Source organism: Abramis brama (genome assembly GCF_963993115.1).
Source record: "Abramis brama genome assembly, chromosome: 8".
In the NCBI taxonomy this organism is placed as follows: Eukaryota; Metazoa; Chordata; class Actinopteri; order Cypriniformes; family Leuciscidae; genus Abramis; species Abramis brama.
Genome location: NC_139970.1, coordinates 6,409,848 through 6,429,548, shown reverse-complemented (window position 1 = coordinate 6,429,548; position 19,701 = coordinate 6,409,848). Strand labels below are relative to the sequence as shown.

General features: G+C 38.7%; 1 protein-coding gene across 1 annotated transcript; it reads left to right on the top strand.

The window, feature by feature from the left end:
- Window positions 1-56: 56 nt before the first annotated feature.
- igsf3l (immunoglobulin superfamily, member 3-like) lies at window positions 57-18,167 on the top strand. Its single transcript, XM_084122100.1, has 9 exons — window positions 57-354; window positions 8,395-8,760; window positions 9,048-9,464; window positions 9,715-10,113; window positions 10,357-10,740; window positions 10,885-11,259; window positions 14,364-14,747; window positions 15,138-15,521; window positions 15,947-18,167. The coding sequence occupies exons 1-9, from the start codon at window positions 285-287 to the stop codon at window positions 16,144-16,146; spliced, it is 2,979 nt and encodes a 992-aa protein (XP_083978226.1). The 5' UTR covers window positions 57-284; the 3' UTR covers window positions 16,147-18,167.
- Window positions 18,168-19,701: the final 1,534 nt, after the last annotated feature.

Below are 19,701 nucleotides of genomic sequence, written 5' to 3'. Positions count from 1 at the left end.
CACTGAAACACCTCTGATTGGCCATTGCGTTCAAAAGATCTATAGTGATTGGCTGCATTGCTCAGCTCAGCATAAACACGTTGTACATACATTTGAGAATCCAGTCCAGAGCGCAAACACAAATACGCACGGACGCGTTTCCCAAACCTGTTTCGCCAATATATTATTACAGTATCAACTAGCTGAGGGTCTGAGTTATGCTGTTCTCGTAGAACCGGGCCGGACCTGTGTTAACCTGTTCTGAGGAGAGGAGGGAGAACGCGAAAGGATCGATCAGATTAAGGATGTTGGACTTTGGGTGCCGACTGTGTCACCTGTCTCTGTTGCTGTGTCTCACAGGACTCCTGCAGGGGGGTAAGACTGAACACAATTTCATTTTATATTAAAGATTACAAATATATAGACTGAATTGGTCCTTTTATGTTTAAAACGTCTAGACACGCCTTTGCCCAGGTGTAGGGTAAGTGTCAGGGTACAACTAAAGGCACACCTTAAGATGCATGTTCTTTTCGCTACTCTCATAGTATATAAATGCGGGGAAAAGTATATGTTTGAATTGAACATTGGTGGAGCAACATATTTTGTATGGAAATAAATCATAAAAGTGTTTTGTTTGGTTTAAAAGTCTTTTAAATGTATGAGGTTTCAGGGAGGATCTTTTACCCCACAGACACACGGGCTAAAAGACACACAGTATTGATGCAAATACTTTATCTAAAGTTACATGTTTTTAATAATGTCTAAGTTATTACTTGTTCAAAACAATCACTTTTGCAAAGTTTGTACTATCTTCTGTTTATTTTGATAAATATAATAATATTTTTTTGTTCAGTAAACATACTGTCATTAAAATGTTATATAAACTATATATATATATATATATATATATATATATATATATATATATATATATATATATAATAGTAAAGTAAAGTAAAGTATATAGTAAAGATTCTGAAAGCACTGAAGGAGATCCTGTTATAATTTTATATAGATTTACAGTAGTAACAAATACATGTGATATTTTATTATATGATTAATATTTAATCATTAATAGATATGACATATTTTTAAATATGATGGTTTCATTATAAATATGGTGATTATCTCTAAGGTGGACACCCAACTTAATATATGATATTTATCACCTGAATGTCATGTCAACAAATGGAAAAGTCAGTCAGCTGTTTATTATCATTTTAATTATTGTGTCTTTCGCATTTTACCCCAAATACCATACTTTTACATATTCTTCTGTTACTGAAAAACGGTTGCAAAGAAAAATTCCTAGCAAGCAGCTTTGAGCATAGGTTGAAAGATTAACATTTAAGGGGCAATGTACAGTCATACCGCATACTAAGCTTTTCACTAAATAAATAATTATGTGGACATGAAATATTGATTTGATTTGAAACGGTTTTAAAATCTGCATTCCATACAACCATCCCTGCATTACATTGTAAAACAATCATTCTGGCAACAAGGCGAACATGCGTACTTATGCCTGAAAGTACTCTTTTTGTACAGATTATGCATTCTAAAAAACATTGGGTGGAAAGTAACCCGGTTTGGGTACTGAGGTCAAATATAGACAAACCCAAATACAGACAAACCCAACCGTGGGTTATTCTAGCTTAGCATGTTGGGTTGTTCTTTAAACTCACCGCAAAGGTTAATGTATGCTAGTTCATTTTACAGTTACAGTAGCTTGTTTGTACCTCATACATGGGATAATATTACCAGATATTCCCAGATTACAATTTTGTAAAATACACAGCAGAGCAACCATTGTGTTTACATGATGCAACCTTTATTTTGGATGAAAACAGTTCAGTTTTTATTAATGTATACCTACATTTAAACTTGTTTAACAAACATTTTAGAAATAAACATTTAAAATTTAAGAGTAACATTTCAAGTGTAATCAACCGTTCTCTATTATCTATGGAAGCTTGTTTCCGCCACTGAATAAAAAATAAAAAGGATAATTGCAACTTTTTTCTTGCAATTGCGTTTACATCTCTCAATTCTGACAAATGCGTGATTTAAACTCGCATCTGCGAGTTATAAAGTCATAATTGTGATATATAAACTCACAATTGTAAGAAAATGTCAGAATTGTGAGCTGACTTTTTCTCCTCAGAATTAAACTTTATAACTCAGTATTTAAGCGAGTTTAAAAAAGCCAAAATTGTGAGATAAAAAGTCGCAAGTATCTTTAAAAAATAAATTCTTTCATGGTGGAAACAAGCTTCCGTAGTTATCTCTTTTCTACCGAAATAGGCCTATTTCACAAAATGGCGACCGAGACTGGAAGTAGGGTAGCGATACTTCCGGTCGTGCCGCCGCCCGCTACGATCGCCATTCATTCTCAAAATGGACTGTGAACAGCTTGTTTTCTCTGTCATTAATATATCTGACAAAAGTAAGAATAGCAGATGTTGTCCGTTTTGTTGATAGTTTTCAGGGAGCTGTGACAAGATCGAAATTGGACAAAGTTACAAATTATTCTTGACGTTTGCTTACATAAAAAAAGTTCCATTCATTTAAATGGCATGACACTTGATGACTAAGCTCACACTTACTATAGCTAAACAAAATAAATAAATAAATTGAAATGATGTCTGATTGTAGGCTATGTTTGAAATCTAGTGGCTTTTGTTAAAATTTCATGTTATTAAGTGTTAGTTTGTCCCGGAGATTGCAGCAATCTTCCACTAGTGACTAGATTATGGCTCATTTTTCATGTTACCACCATGAATGAAACTAAGAATTGTACATCTTTACAGTGAATTTGACCTAACGTTGCTAGTAGGTTTAATAATGAAATTAAGGCATTTAATTAAATTAAAAAATGGTTAGACTAAAAACATGAATGAAGTGAGTGATATTACATGTTTTAAAAAAATCATGATGTTACAAAATCACATTTTACTGTCGGGTCCCGTTATGAAAAGAAAATATATTTCCCTATATATGAATGATCAATATATTAAATGGTTTAACAGTATATTTTATATATATATATTGTGTTAATATTACAATATATTGAATAATACATAAAGAATTTTCATATATTTAAAAATGTGAGACAATATATTTACTAATATATCATAATGTATGTAATTTTATATTCAGTAATACACTTCATAATATATACAGGGATTAAAGTTCTCAGTCGCTACGAGAGTATACACGGATTTCCGTCAATATCAGGGTTCCCCCCTGTCCTTATGTCTTAAATTCACTTTTCATAATTTTAAGGCCGTAAATATGCTTACATTTCTGTTATCACTCCGCTCCTGATCCACTCCGGGTTTTCCAGTCCCGCTCACAGAAAAACTGCTCTGTGTTCACTCATTTTTAAAAGTTATTCTAATATGTTTATTGTTTTATATCATGAACGTCTAAATTTATAATACTATATGTAGCGGTTTGGAAAGTATTCTACACGTTTAATAAATGCTCCAGCAGCCCTTGCTTGCACAAGTAAACAGCAGGCCTGGCAAAGGCCCCGCACCCAGGTAACGTTAAAAAGAAAACAGGGAAAGAAAGTTACAGAAAACAACTTCTACAAACAATTTTAATTTGCCAACAGTTAATAATAATAAATAAAAGTGCATGACGTGCAAATCAGATAACAATCAAGTGCAATATAAACATGTTTTGTCAGGGCATCACTCCCGAACCGGCATCAACACTCCATTTTCAACATCTGCTTCCTCCTTCACACCACAGACACGTCTTTTGCCGTCTGTGTCTGGCGTGATTTAACTTCTCCCCAGTTGTTCCATGAAAACCTGCAAAGCCCGGCCTGCGGTGTAAGATATCTACGACCGCTCTTCTCTCGGTATAGTCCAAATCCAACGCTTTTTCAACATTTTGTCACAAGGAAAGCTGTGCAATTATAAATAGGGTTGTTTCTTCTATGAGTGCAAACAAAAAAAGGTACGCAACAGGACTGGCCGCTTTTAGTCTCCGCATTTGTCCTCCGACTGCTACTGCTAGCGCTTTCACCGGAAAAGAGTTTACCCTACTTCCGGTCTCGGCGGCCATTTTTGTAAAATATGCCTGGGCGTTTCTTCAACTAGGGGCACTTTTAAGCTTGTGAAGTTGAATAAAAAAAACTTGTTCAAAAGACACGTAACACAGTCTCATAAGTTTAAATAATTTGTCTAGTTTTAAGGTCTGTAAGAGGACAAACTTAGATTACAAGTGAAATTGTTAATATTTTACATTTTTTCCAACCTGCAATGAACAAATGTCATTTCCACCACATCTCTATATACAGCTGTTATTTAAAAACAGAATAACTTATGTCACTCAAGAATTGTCTAAGATCATTTTTGTAACTAGTTTTATCAGTTTTCCCACAATGTACAATAATTATACATTTGTCAATGAGATAAATTAACTGCCCTAAGGACCAAATGGTGAACTGTACACCTGTCACACTCTGAAATTTAATATTGGTTTGGGCAAGAGCTTATTAGAAAATAAATAACTTGAATTTTTATATTAAGTAGAGCATGATCTCTTAAATTGTGGATACATTTTTAATGTGTGATGAGAACTTTTTTAATGTTTTTAAAAAATGTGTGTGGTGATGGAAATGACGGTGGTGGTGGAAATGACAATGAATTAACGTGAATGTAGAGAAACAGTAATTTTTAGAGAAATATTTATTTGAAAAACTCTTAAACTCATCACACTCAGTAAACTCAATTCACAAAGTCAATCTACTCTTGCAATCTATATCAATTGTACTTTGTAATCATAAATGTCATTTCCACCACATGCTGTCATTTCCAGCACAGAGGGCAGTGTGGTGGAAATGACATTTCTGTAGTTTTTTGTGAAAATAAGGAAGATAGCTTCACTGATCAGCTTTGAATTAATACTCAGCATTTCATGTATGCAAAATACTCTTATTTAACTTAATTTTTTTTACTTTTTAAAAACACCCTTGAAGGTACAGCATGTTTCCACTACATGCTGTCATTTCCACCACAGAGGGCAGTGTGGTGGAAATGACTGTGGTGGAAATGACATTTCTGTAGTTTTTTTGTGAAAAAATGGAAGATAGCTTCACTGATTAGCTTTGAATTAATACTTAGCATTTCATGTATGCAAAATACTCTTATTTAACTTAAAATTTTTAACTTTTTAAAAACACCCTTGAAGGTACAGCATGTTTGGAAATGACGTAGAATAAATATATGAACTGATCAAGCAATATTTACCTTGATTTTTCTTATTTTGTTCTTGATGAAAATTTAAAATTGCCTCCATGTCCAACATGTGCTCTGATGTCTCTGAACATTTCCATAGAAACCACCTAAACAATCTTTCACACAAACTTTTTAAAGGGACATTACAGTGTTGTGGTGGAAATGACACCAATACTGTGCGACAGCTATATTTTGTATAAAAAGTAATATTGATGGTGGTCTCATATTAAATACTATAATGTATTTTAATTATTTTACTAGTGCTTAATTTTAGGTATATTAATAGTTACCAGATAAGTCATACTTTTAAACTGTATTTTCATTGTTGAAGTTAAAAAGTCTGGGTGTGCGACAAGGAGAAAACAGTGATTTTGACACCTATAAGGAGGTTGAAAAGTATGAAAAAATCATAATAGAAAGGTAGTAAAAAGTTTTTAAGGAGGTTTTATTGTTAGTTTGAAAAAGAAAGAGGATTTTGTCCAAAATTATATGTATTTTTAAAAATATGACCAAAGTACATAAAAGTGCCCATAGTCTAAGAATCACCCGCCTATGGTGCAAGTTTTCGGGCCAATGAGTTGTCGGATTCTGAGCCTGTGCTGGGATGATGTTCGGCGGAGCAACTGCAAACCTCAGACTGCCGTTTCTGATAGCCGAAAGATGGAACGTCCAAAGTAATTCGATTTAGTATAATCATTTTAAAAAATCATCATGCAAAATGACCGATGCTGACTGACATTTTTTGCTGACTGATATCTCATCCCTGTATGTTGCATTTCATAAAATAAAATAATTTGTAACACAGTAAAAAGTAAACTTGTATAAACTACAAAAATGTATTTCTCCAAAGAAGTGCATCGATTCGTCAGTGCTGAGCACTGCTCTCTCTGAAGCGGATGCAGAAAGCCCACACTCTAACTCAACGGCTGGGTTGTTGGGGCAGTTCAGTAAGCAGACAGACTGGCTAAACCACCATCTGCTAGCCGGCCTCAGATAAATGCAAACACAGAGACTCTTTCACCTAGATATCATCAGTAGGGGCTTTTGCACCAGGTAGTTATAGGAACTCAGTTATAGGAACTAGCCACCAGGGTTGTTCCCCGAGAACTAGTGGTTCCTCTAGGGCCGTTTTCCTGGTTGCATTCGCACCGCCAGTAGGAACTCTGAAGTGACGCAAGCCGCGCTTGATGGTGTGAGAACATTCTCTGTCTTCATTCGTTTACGATCTGTTGCACAGTCCTGTCTAATACGTTATTAGATAGAACTGTTATACAATGAAAGTAAACATTATATGAAAAAAGTATTAGCGTTTTGTGTGGTTGATGCTCAAATTATGTTTTGCTTTGTCTCCTCAAAGTTGCGTTAAATTTTCTCCTTTGCAAAAGTAGTGTTGTCAAAAGAACCAACTTGGATACCAAGTCGGTACTGATATTAAAAAAATGTGATGCAATGCTTTTAGCGCTGTTGTGCATAATCGTAAACACCTCTGATTGCTCATTGTTCTCACAAGCTCATCAAATATGTCTTTGGTTGATTACAATGATCAGTGCTCAAAAACATGTTGTAATATACTTTAATTACCAAGCGCTTACACAGATACACATGGGAGCGTTTGAAAGCAGGGATCTAGTAGCGGACCGGTCCATTGATAGATGCCTGCTTGTGCTTTCAAAAGCTCCCGCTTTCGAAACACTTTCAAACACTTCTGTGTGCTCTCAATCGCTCACGTACGTTGATCATTGTAGCCAGTAACAGACATATCCAATGAGCCGTGAACACAGTGGGCAGTCAGAGGTGTTTACGATTCCGCTCAACAGCGCTCAAAGTGTCACATTTTTCATATTTCAGCACCGACTTGGTACCAAAGTCTTTACTTTTGACAACACATGTAACAAGGTTAGTTTTTCAGGGAAAGAGGCAGGAACTTAGCCTGGTTAAAACCAGACCATTCTCAGTAGTAACTGAGTTATGGTCTGGCAAAGCTTCATTAATAACTCATTTCCAAAGGGGCGTCACCAACGGACGTCGCTCAAATGCCTCTGGGCGCAATTGGATAGACCTAAAACCAATCAGAGCGATCGTCATCGTGTAAAGCCCGCCCCAACGTTTCTGATTGGTGCCGCGATTTCGACGGATTAGAAATGGGCTTGAATGAGCTCTTTGCTAGACTACTTGCAGAGCAAATCTAAATTTGCCGGAAGTTGTCTGGGTTTTCCCAGGCTAGCAGGAACTGGCAAACATTCAATAACTTTAATATCCAAAATAAACAAACACAAAACAAAAGTAAAGGCTCCAAGCCTGGTCCTCTATCGTCCTTCACTGTCATCGCTCCTCCTTTTATGCTGCTGAAACTGCTCCGTGAGAACTCGAGACTGGTGCGCCGTGCAGGTGACACTCATTAACACTCGGGCCACGGGGAGAGTGGGCAAAAAGATTTTTGGTCCATTTCCCAAAACATACTGCCATCCAGTCCTCCACCAGCTGGGGGAACTCCTCCACTATGCTGGCGGTGGACCTGGATAGCCCTCGGTGGACGGCCCATGACTCCTCCGCTGCCTGGTGGACGGCAACGGCTCCTCCGGGTTCGGGCAGTCGGCAGGAGTCCTCCCCATCATGGCGGACAGCAGCAGGCCTTAGCAAACGGCCACGACTCTCGGATGGTCTCCTCCAGAACCCAGGCGGACGGCAGCGAGATAGTCCAAACCCCCCGGCAACTCACTCCAGCCCACCACTTTGAGTGTCAGTGGTGGCAGAAATGAACTCTGTTTGCATCATTGAATCATTTTGCTGTTATCTCTGCAAAGCTGCTTTTGAAACAATCTGTATTGTTTAAAGCATTAAATAAATAAAGGTGACTTGACTTGACTTATGTCAGAAGGTGGAGCAGGGCTGCATTGTTACTTTCAACTGTGAGTGAGATTGACAACGGCTGGTTTAAAAAAGAAGAAAGAAAACAAAACAAAAACACCTACAGGCATAATCCAGCATTTGGGGAGTTTTTGGACATACTACCAAGTAAAAAAGAGAATGTGTTGATGCAGTTACGTGCATCCTGTTCATCACGTCACATTTAATGTCACTCCACACATTTCAGTTTATTTAATGTATGCTACTTAACAAGTCTTCCTAACAATTTGCCTGTCTGATGCATCTCTCCACACAGATCTGTGCTACGGCCAGCGTCTGGTCCAGATCCAGGAAGGTCCTCTGTATAGAGTGAAAGGATACCCCATCTCCATATCCTGTAATGTTAGTGGGTTTAAAGGCTCATCTCAGCAGGATTTTGAATTTAAGGTCAAGAAATCAAACATGGAAAATATCATCAGTACTAAAGAGACAGACTTTGCCTGGGCAATGTACTCCAAGAGAGTAAGGGAAAAAGATATTGAGATTGAGAGGTTGTCAGGATCTTCAGTTCTCTTGAGGATCAAAAATTTGCTGGAAGGGGATGCTGGTGATATCTTCTGTCAAACCCCAAACACAGACGGCAGATATTTCGGAAGTTATGAAGCAGAAACAAAACTTAATGGTAAGATATTTCTTTATCTTGAGTGTTTTGGTGATTAATCAGACGATTTGGCTATTTTGAGATTACTGACATTTCATTGGCAGATCTATATCTAGAGAGATCCATCTGTTACATTTCCATTCATCCCAAAAGAAGATGATCAGTTATAAGCTGAAGTTGTACATATATTTATTTAAATGACTATTATATCAGCCATCAGTTACTCTATAGATATTGGTATTGGCATTGAAAACACATAATGGTCGACCATTCGTTGTTACTAATGTTTTCGATGCAAAAATCCACAGTGATTGAGGACACCCTGAAGGCATCGTACTCTGGCTCTTCCTCTCAGAGCTTGTCTGAAGGCGATCCTCTTCAGCTTGAGTGCCAGGTCTCCAGTGAAACTTATCAGCACACCCATCTGTCGGTCAGCTGGTTTCTCCACAGTGAAGCGGATGAGAACCCCCGACCAATCATCACTCTGGACAAAGATCTGACTGTAAAGCCAGGAGCTGGATTTGAGGATCGCTACCACAGAGGTATTATCAGCATGGATAAGGTGGAGGACACAACCTTCAGACTGAAGATGTTGCAAGTGCAGCAGTCAGACCAGGGGAAAATCTACTGCAAAGCCATTGAGTGGATCCAAGACCCAGACCGTTCCTGGACACAGATTGCCCACAAAACCAGCACACCATGTAACGTGGAGGTCAAACAAATTGGTAAGATTTATATGTTGTAATTTAAACCAGAGTTTCTCAAATGGTTTTGCTTCAGGACCCAGACTTTACACCTAGTGACCCAACAGAATTTAGAGTACAAAAGTAACAAAAAATGCCCTTAAAATGTTGATATTTATTCACATTTATCTACACATTTTTCTAAATGTCTCTTAAATTTCAGTAATTTTATGCTCTCTGCTGTCAATAGTTTACAGTACAATTACTCCTGCTTTTTCCTGTGTTTCATAAGTGGCTGAGGCAGGTTCGTTCAGTGTCAATATGAAGGCCTCAAAGGAGGCCCTACAGGTGGGAGATGCCCTGGACATCCACTGCAGTGTGAAGGCACAGAGTCTTCCTGGTCATTTATTTTCGGTGACCTGGCTGAAGGACCAGAAGAACGTGGCTCAGATTGGATCTTCTGGGATGCTCACCGTGTTTGACAGCTATAAAGAGAGAGAGAATGCAGCGGAGATGAGAGCAGTGAAAAGCAGTCGCACGGACTACTTGCTGACCATCCGTTCGGCTAGGGCTGAAGACCAGGGCCAATACCAGTGTGAAGTATGGCAGGAAGACATGAATGATGATGGCACCTTCAGAAAAATACAAAAACAACTGTCCAGTCCAGAGACTGTGAACATCACCGCCAAAGGTAAATAATGCTACAGTGTTTCTCCTCTACAGTCAAGTGGACTTTACTGTGTTGCAATTCAGTTGCTTAGGTGTTCTGGTCATTTCCACTGTCAAGAACATCCTAGACATCTACCGTGTAATGAGACTTATAATTATTATTTATAACAAATATATAAATTCACAGATAAAAGTAAATAATTCAATTATATGTTATTGCATCACAAGACACTGACATTGCCTGTTTATTTGCCTGTCTGGTCAGAGAGTGATCTGACACTGGTCATGGTGATGGAGGATGCTGTGACGGAGGGAGATACTCTACAGGTCACCTGCTCGGTGTCCAGATCCAAAGGTCCTTTATCAGTGTCATGGCAACACAAGAAAGACTCAGGGGATTCCTTCAGTGATGTCATCAGTCTGACCCATGAGGGAGTGATGAAAGATATTGGGACAAAGTATCAGAGCAGACACGTTCAAACACTCCATTCTCCAGCTGGAAACTTTACCCTGGAGATTGGTGCATCTGCAACATCTGACAGTGGTGAATACAGGTGCAGTGTGTCTGAGTGGACCGTACAGAGCAGTGGAGAGATGACGAAAGCCAACACTCAGTCTCAGCAAAAAGCCATTTTGGTTAATTCTGTTGGTAAGGTTATATAATCACACATTATTCTCAGGATCAGAGAAACTGTCTAGATGTGCTGACATAAATTCTTTGTCATTACTTATATTTCTACTGCATGTTACTGATACCAGAGTATGAATAATCACTGCAGACTTTTTTTTTCAGAATCTTTAATGCTTGTGACCTTGAAAAGTCGTACAACAAATGTGCATATAAATTCTTCAGTAGAATTACTATGTATAGTCAAAGGGCCTAAAGTGTCTCTGGCTGTGCACTGGATGTTTCGGCCCCCCAATTCAACTGTACAAACGAATATTTTATCCATACGCCACACTGGAGAAATCACCTGGGGAGCAGATCAGAGAAACTATCAGCTGTCCATTCAGACACAGCCGTCAGCCACACATTTTTTGCTCATTGTGCCACGAGCCAGCAAGCAACACGAAGGACAGTACCAGTGCCAAGTTGATGCCTATCAAAAGTATGTACAGAAAGCCATGAAGAACTCCAACCCATTGGCGGTGACTGTACAAAAACCTGGTAAATACAGCCGTTTATTAAAAAATAATGTATTAAAGTGATGTTTGCTGATTATAATGCCACTTTGTATTGTTACAATGTCAGTAGTATATGCAAATTAACAATGACTTTCTGAGTACTCTTTCTTAAAAATGTTACGTGGGCCAACAAATTCCTGTTTATTTGACAGCAAATGTCCACCCGATGAAGCAAAATGCAGTTTATTTCATTTTTTTCCCCGTCCATTTGGTCTAAAACACTGTGTCATCCAGTTTGAAATGTTGACTACGCTGGATCATTCACTGAACACAGAAAATAACTCACTCCCTCTAAAAATTTACTCTTTCAGTTCTTGCACTCGGAAACAATGCATTTCAAAACCATTTTGACTAAGAAGTATTTCCTACTAAAGTCTTGGACTGCAACATGCTCTGTGCATTATGGGTGTTTTCCTACCTATTTGACAAAAGAGTAAAGAACAGCTCTTTTTCTCTAGACAACAGGTTTTCTCTAGTCAGGTAGCACAGATTTCAACTTTTTTCGCCTTTCTACAGCCTTTCAGGGCAGCCAAGTTTCACAAGAAGCCCACTTTGCCAGCAGTGAATTACCCCTTTAAGAAGATATACTCTATGACAAATGTTTGAACATACTCTTTTCTTTATACTCCTTATACTCTTTACCCCAACCCTTCCCCTGACCCAACCTGGTCCTATTTTATTTGAACGTGCTCTTGTCATAGTGTAATTACACAAATAAGTACTAAGTAATATTAATTAACAACATGTAGCCTACTTACTATGATTTAGGGCAAATAAAGCTCAATAGCAGCAAATGCAAATCTAACAAAAATGTATGTGTCAGATGTGGGTGTTGAGAATGCGCACAACAAAGGAGTAAGAGAAAAAAACATAATACACAATATAATACACAAACTAAAACTTAGTCTTATGAGATACACTCACCTAAAGGATTATGAGGAACACCTGTTAAATTTCTCATTAATGCAATTATCTAATCAACCAATCACATGGCAGTTGCTTCAATGCATTTAGGGGTGTGGTCCTGGTCAAGATAATCTCCTGAACTCCAAACTGAATGTCAGAATGGGAAAGAAAGGTGATTTAAGCAATTTTGAGCGTGGCATGGTTGTTGGTGCCAGACGGGCCGGTCTGAGTATTTCACAATCTGCTCAGTTACTGGGATTTTCACGCACAACCATTTCTAGGGTTTTCAAAGAATGGTGTGAAAAGGGAAAAACATCCAGTATGCGGCAGTCCTGTGGGCGAAAATGCCTTGTTGATGCTAGAGGTCAGAGGAGAATGGGCCGACTGATTCAAGCTGATAGAAGAGCAACTTTGACTGAAATAACCACTCGTTACAACCGAGGTATGCAGCAAAGCATTTGTGAAGCCACAACACGCACAACCTTGAGGCGGATGGGCTACAACAGTAGAAGACCCCACCGGGTACTACTCATCTCCACTACAAATAGGAAAAAGAGGCTACAATTTGCACGAGCTCACCAAAATTGGACAGTTGAAGACTGGAAAAATGTTGCCTGGTCTGATGAGTCTCGATTTCTGTTGAGACATTCAGATGGTAGAGTCAGAATTTGGCGTAAACAGAATGAGAACATGGATCCATCATGCCTTGTTACCACTGTGCAGGCTGGTGGTGGTGGTGTAATGGTGTGGGGGATGTTTTCTTGGCACACTTTAGGCCCCTTAGTGCCACTTGGGCATCATTTAAATGCCACGGCCTACCTGAGCATTGTTTCTGACCATGTCCATCCCTTTATGACCACCATGTACCCATCCTCTGATGGCTACTTCCAGCAGTATAATGCACCATGTCACAAAGCTCGAATCATTTCAAATTGGTTTCTTGAACATGACAATGAGTTCACTGTACTAAAATGGCCCCCACAGTCACCAGATCTCAACCCAATAGAGCATCTTTGGGATATGGTGGAACGGGAGCTTCATGCCCTGGATGTGCATCCCACAAATCTCCATCAACTGCAAGATGCTATCCTATCAATATGGGCCAACATTTCTAAAGAATGCTTTCAGCACCTTGTTGAATCAATGCCACGTAGAATTAAGGCAGTTTTGAAGGCGAAAGGGGGTCAAACACAGTATTAGTATGGTGTTCCTAATAATCCTTTAGGTGAGTGTAGCTGTAGAATAGCAAACACAACTACGTTATCTTAGGCTACGTTTACACGGAAACGATCTGAAGAGAAAACGCAAAAGTGATCACTTTTTATTCTGCGTTTAGACGAGCGTTATGGGGGGGGAAATCTGCGTGCATATGGTGATGCAAAAGTGTGTGAAATTCGATGTAGTATGCACTCCAGGCGGTGGCAATGTGAAGCACTGATTGGTGCCTTCATTGTCTAGCAAACTTTTGCGTTTTTACCGTTTAGACGGAAACGCGACAGTAGAGCGTTTTTAAGATTTCCACTCTGGAGGATGGTTTCACTTTTTTGCGTTTTTAAGCCCCAAAAACGCCATCGCCGTCTAAACGAAAGGCACATCTGATAAAATATTTTTACGTTTTCACCCACGAGCGTTCTCGTGTAAACAGGGCCTTAGATGAGACCAAACAACGAACTAAGGAACTAGGTGCTTGAATACACAGGGAGAGTAAACAAGGTAAAAACGGAACAGGTGTTAAATTATTAAGAACTTACAAGACTAAGTAGGGAACTAAGGCAAACAGGAACACAGAAACTAAACAAAACAAAGCATACATGTGACAGTGTACACAATAACCGCATTATACCAAATGTTAAATTTTGCAAATAGTTACAGACACCTAGGGCCAGATTTACTAAGCAGGGCAAATTCCTGCGTGAGAGCGAGTGCAATTCCTTAAAAGTGCAGATGGGAGTGGAAAGTTCTGCGTGTCGCGCAAATTAAAGAACACAGACGCAGTCAAATGCAATCTACCAGTCTGGTTTAAGACGTGCTTTTTTTTGGGTGGAAAATAATGGCGCATTGCATAATTCATATAATTCCATTTGTATTGTCCTAAAGCATTGAGACGACTGTAGATTCAGCAGTTGGTTGAATATCTTGTTTTTTTCTCTACTCTCCTCATTTTGAAATGTTTACCAACAGTCAGCAAGATGAGCCTGTCCAGACTCAAGTCTCGCCTGGAAACCACTGTCAACACTGATGCTAAGATTGAATGCTCAGTCCTGACGACAACCACAGATACTTCTCGTTTCACGATTACATGGATGATTGGGTCCCAGATGCTCTTAACAATGGACCTAGATGCTGTTGTCAAGTTTGGCCCTGCAGCTGGACTAGAGATGGACCAGAGAATCCGCATGGAAGTAAGACAGAAACAGATCTTCCAGCTGACTCTCCATCAGGTCAGAACATCTGACAGTGGACAGTATCGCTGTGAGGTGGAAGAGTGGCTTCAGGATCCTCTTGGAGACTGGTATTCCCTAAAGAAAATGTCTGGTTCCACAGAGCTTGTTGTCAAAGAGAAAGGTAAAAAAACAACACGTTTACTTTATTGCAATTGCCTTTTCACTGAATTTGTATGGAACTGTCTGTGGGACATAAGCATATTGTACAAAAATGTATGAATGAGATCATACAAATTCATATGAATTAGCCACCAATTCACCAAAACATAAAATAGTTAGGAATTGCCATGAAAGTTAGTTGGATTCAGGACAGTCGTTACCACATAGGCATTTTTAACTTCATGTCACCAAAAATATCAAAAATTGCAGAAATAAAATCATCATAAAAGAGATTTATTCAAATCATTATATTTATGGATTTATGTAAATTATGTATTTTTGAATAAATTAAGAAATTCAGACAAAAAATAATTTAGTTTTTTTTAAACTTTGATGTGTTTGATTTAAACAGAAAGTAAACTGCATGTTAAGAAGGAGAACCGAATGCTCAACATCACCAATCATCAGGCTGGGTTCACCGTTGACTGTGACATTGAGTCACAGTCCAGTGATAAGTCTACTTTTGAGGTCACCTGGTTCAAGGTTCAGGAGGAAGAACCAGTCGCTATATACACTGCCAGGCGTGATGGTACCTTACACAGTCCAATCGGTGATAAACATCTGGTGTTTGAACGACCACTTGCCACACACTACAAACTGACTGTGCTGCAGATCCACCCCACTGATGTGGGGCAATACTACTGTCAGGTCGAGGAGTATCTTCCAACTGCTGACAACTGGAGGAAATTGGTTTCAGATAAATCTGGAGAGCTCTCTGTCCATGTCCACACTGAAGGTAACTATTTACAAACTAACATGTCTATATACTAAAAAAATTGAGTCATTTTGATAATTTCCACTAGGATTGAGTCACTAAATTAGCCTGCTCACATCCCTTCAACCACATGGTGACCATGTTTTCACCAAGTTGGACATGTTCCTGGAACAACATCCCAATCAGCCAATATGATTTTAGGGTTAGGGGTGATGTTAGGATCAGGCTTGTACACCATTTACATCAACATTTAATCTCCCTTTAATTTTAGGGGTAGGTTATAGTTAAATTCAATTGGTCCATATTGTGAAATATTTGATGGTGTTCTGATTGTCTAAAGGGATGGGCTTAAAACACTTAAAGCACATTCAACCATAAATGCAGAAAACCGCAAACATTTGTCTTTTCCAAAAAACAACAATCTAATATTTGATTTGTTTTTTTAGGTGCTGAAAAATCGATTGACTGGTTATTAATAACACTGGGAATCACTATTCCTCTGATTTTTTTTCTTGTATTGGTTATAATATTGTTGTTGACAAGGAAGCACAACAGGAATTCTGAAAGAATTCAGAAGAAAAAGAAAGCCGGTCTGTGGGCTGAAAACCACCCCCTTAATGCTGTGCCAAAGACTTCTGCCAGGTGACCTGTCTGCCACAGCTACAGTTTTAATCATACAGCCCTGAGACACACAAAGTACTGTTACTGTCACAATCTGTTTCTTCTTTTAATTTGTAGATCATTGTTTCCTGTTTCCTTTGTTCCCGTTACGTAACGATAACTCATTGGTTCATTGATTACACACATATTTTCCTCATTAGTTCTCAGTGTGTTTAATGCCTTGAACTCTGTCACTCTTTGTCTGATATTGTCTGTGCTTGTGCACACTGTTGCGTTGCCTTCCTGTTATGTATTAGTCATTTTTTAATTACTCTTTTGTTTTGTTAAATAAAGTACGCTGCACTTTAGATCCACTTCACCTCGTGACAGAAAACCCAGACAGAAGAAAGGATTTATTATTATATTTATTATTTATTATAAAATGGATCTAGCAGCAGTACAAATCCTCCTCCTCTCATAGGGCTATCGCTTCCTCTAGGATCACACAGAGAGAATTTTAGGCCTGGTCCATCTTGTTAGCTCCGATGGCAGCAGCCTCGCCGTGTTTTTCGGGCAGGACTTAACAGCCAAACAAAGGCTTGCCTGCTCGTAGATGATCCCTGAGCAGTTTATTGAGACATTTATTGAGTATGTGGACTGGGTACTTAGTCAATGTGGATGTGGCCAATGTGGCCTTGGTCCTCACTCCCACCGGCTCCACCTCAGTCCTCACTCCCACCGGCTCTGCCTCGGTCCTCACACCCACCGGCACTGCCTCAGTCCTCACTCCCACCGGCACTGCCTCAGTCCTCACTCCCACCGGCACTGCCTCAGTCCTCACTCCCACCGGCTCTGCCTCAGACCTCACTCCACCTCAGTCCTCACTCCCACCGGCTCTGTCTCAGTCCTCACTCCCACCGGCTCTGCCTCAGTCCTCACTCCACCTCAGTCCTCACTTCCACCGGCTCTGCCTCAGAACTCACTCCACCTCAGTCCTCACTCCCACCGGCTCTGCCTCAGACCTCACTCCACCTCAGTCCTCACTCCCACCGGCTCTGTCTCAGTCCTCACTCCCACCGGCTCTGCCTCAGTCCTCACTCTGCCTCAGTCCTCACTCTGTCTCAGTCCTCACTCCCACCGGCTCTGCCCAGTCCTCAGTCCTCACTCCCACCGGCTCTGCCTCAGTCCTCACTCTGCCTCAGTCCTCACTCTGTCTCAGTCCTCACTCCCACCGGCTCTCCCTCAGTCCTCAGTCCTCACTCCCACCGGCTCTGCCTCAGTCCTCACTCCCACCAGCTCCGCCTCAGTCCTTTGGCACCCTGGCTCCACCTTGGCCTCGTTCCAGACTCACTTTTAAATAACACATTTCAAATCAGCAATACAATTACCTGTCTCATAAATGTTATTTATTATGTTCAAATCGTGTTAAAACTGACTGACTGTTTCTGTAGCATATAGATAAAAGGATAAAAACAAGGCGGTCAGAGAGAGACTTACAGTCTTTAGAATGGGATGCACTCTATGAATGTATCGAGTACATGTAATTTTCAAAACTCACTAAAACATTTATAGGGTTTTTGTCAACTGAAAGTATTTTGTAAAGATGTTTTGTCAACATTTATTAAACATCCAACAGTCAAAAGTTAAATATGGTGCTACCCTGACTAAGGTCTATTACAATAGGCCATGATGACCTTGAAAGACTTTTGTCTAAACACATTAAAATCAAGCCATACACACATTCGGCATGTATATGTGGATTATAATAAAATATTAGTTTTAGGTTTGTGAATTATTTTTATTTTTTACTCTGCTTCAAAATGTACACAAATTAATTTGTACATTTTTAACTGAGACTTTGGTTTAGAAATATAACTTGTCTGAATCTGCAACCACAAATGGACGCCCTTTGAAATCATAATTGCCTGTTCATAATTCAAGAAATTCTCCTTTAATGCAAATATATTTGAGACTGTGACTGATTTAGGTCTAGGCCAACCTTTATCAGTATCACTATGGAAACTTTCCTTTTTATTTGCACACCATGTAAATAAATTTGCAATCCACCTTTGGCTGTGTAGTGTTCTTGCTGTTTTCCTGTTTATGAATGTTTGCTTATGTAATGTAACGTAACAAAAGAAGCAACAGATCTTTTCTTCCATATTGTGATGCACATTTAAGTGAAGCGAATTATCAAAATGGAAATTAAAATGTAGGGTGTGGACTTGTTTCTATCCATCAGCTGTTGATTGACAAATTTGCATTTGATTGTAAGACAAGAGGGCGGGTTTAAACAGACTAAATGTTTGGGAAAAATCCGACATACATCACCAGAGTGTCTGGTGTAAATCTGTCATTTTTACTGGAAGATCCAGTTGTCCATTTATCTAAATGGTACAAGATTATCCTACTCAAATCTATGTGATAAAAGAGTTAGGTCAAAAGTAATCAAAAAGTAGGCAGAATATGTTACCTAAAATATGTCATCGAATTTTCATGTAATTTGGAATCAGTAACCAGTTATAATTGTCAAGTAATCTGCCCAGTCCATGGCACTGCATGTGTCTGTACTCAATAGCTGTTAATATTACTATGTCATAATGTTATATATTATTAAAACATGCATTCATACAGAGAAATATGTAATTGTATTTAGCTGTTTTATTCAAATCATTTATGACTGATTTTTTCAAATCTTCTTAATGGTAGATTATTTTCCTGGTTTTGGGAAGCATGTTTTGTGCCTTGGTTTGTGTACTAGAGTATACTATACACACTATACACTATACGCACTCAGTGTATAGCTGAACACCACCTGTCTGTCATGAGGAAAGTTCAAACTAGACAGGGGAAAGATCTTTGTCAAGATTATCTACAAAACCAAGCTTTTGCTTTGAAGAACATAATGGATAAATAATACATTCGGTAACACTTTAGGGTCCAATTCTCACTATTAACTGGTTGCTTATTAACATGCATATTAGAATATTGGCTGTTTTTTAGTTCTTATAAAGCACATATGTCTTATTCTGCATGACCGTATTCTACATCCCTTAATCCACCCAATAGCTAAACTTGACAACTGCCTTACTGTTACACTTACCTATTAATAAGCAGTAATTAGGAGTTTATTGAGACAAAATCGGTAGTTCAATCAATATTTAGTTAATAGTGAGAATTGGACCCTAATCAAAAGTGTGACCATACATTCTAATACTAATATCTTCATTTAACTGAAAATAACCGGAGATTACAAATGAGGTAGGCATAACAGTCAAATTTTCTGTAAAGTTGCCAAATTAATTGTTGTGTTGATAGTAATTAAAAGTTCAAGTTTCGTGGGAACGTTGACAACAGAGCTTATGTGGTCTCTAACTCATCTCATGCACTGGAAAAAAGGCCTCTCCAAAAATAAGCAAAAAAAAATTAATACAAGATATTTTTGCTTGTAATAAGCAAAAAAATCTGCCAATGGAACAAGTGAAAATTCTCTTGGTAAGATTTCTTGAAATAAGACATTATATTTAAGCCTTACAAGATATGAGTGATCTTGAAATTAGCTGGGAAAACTCATTTTTAGCTATATTTTACTAGTATTTGT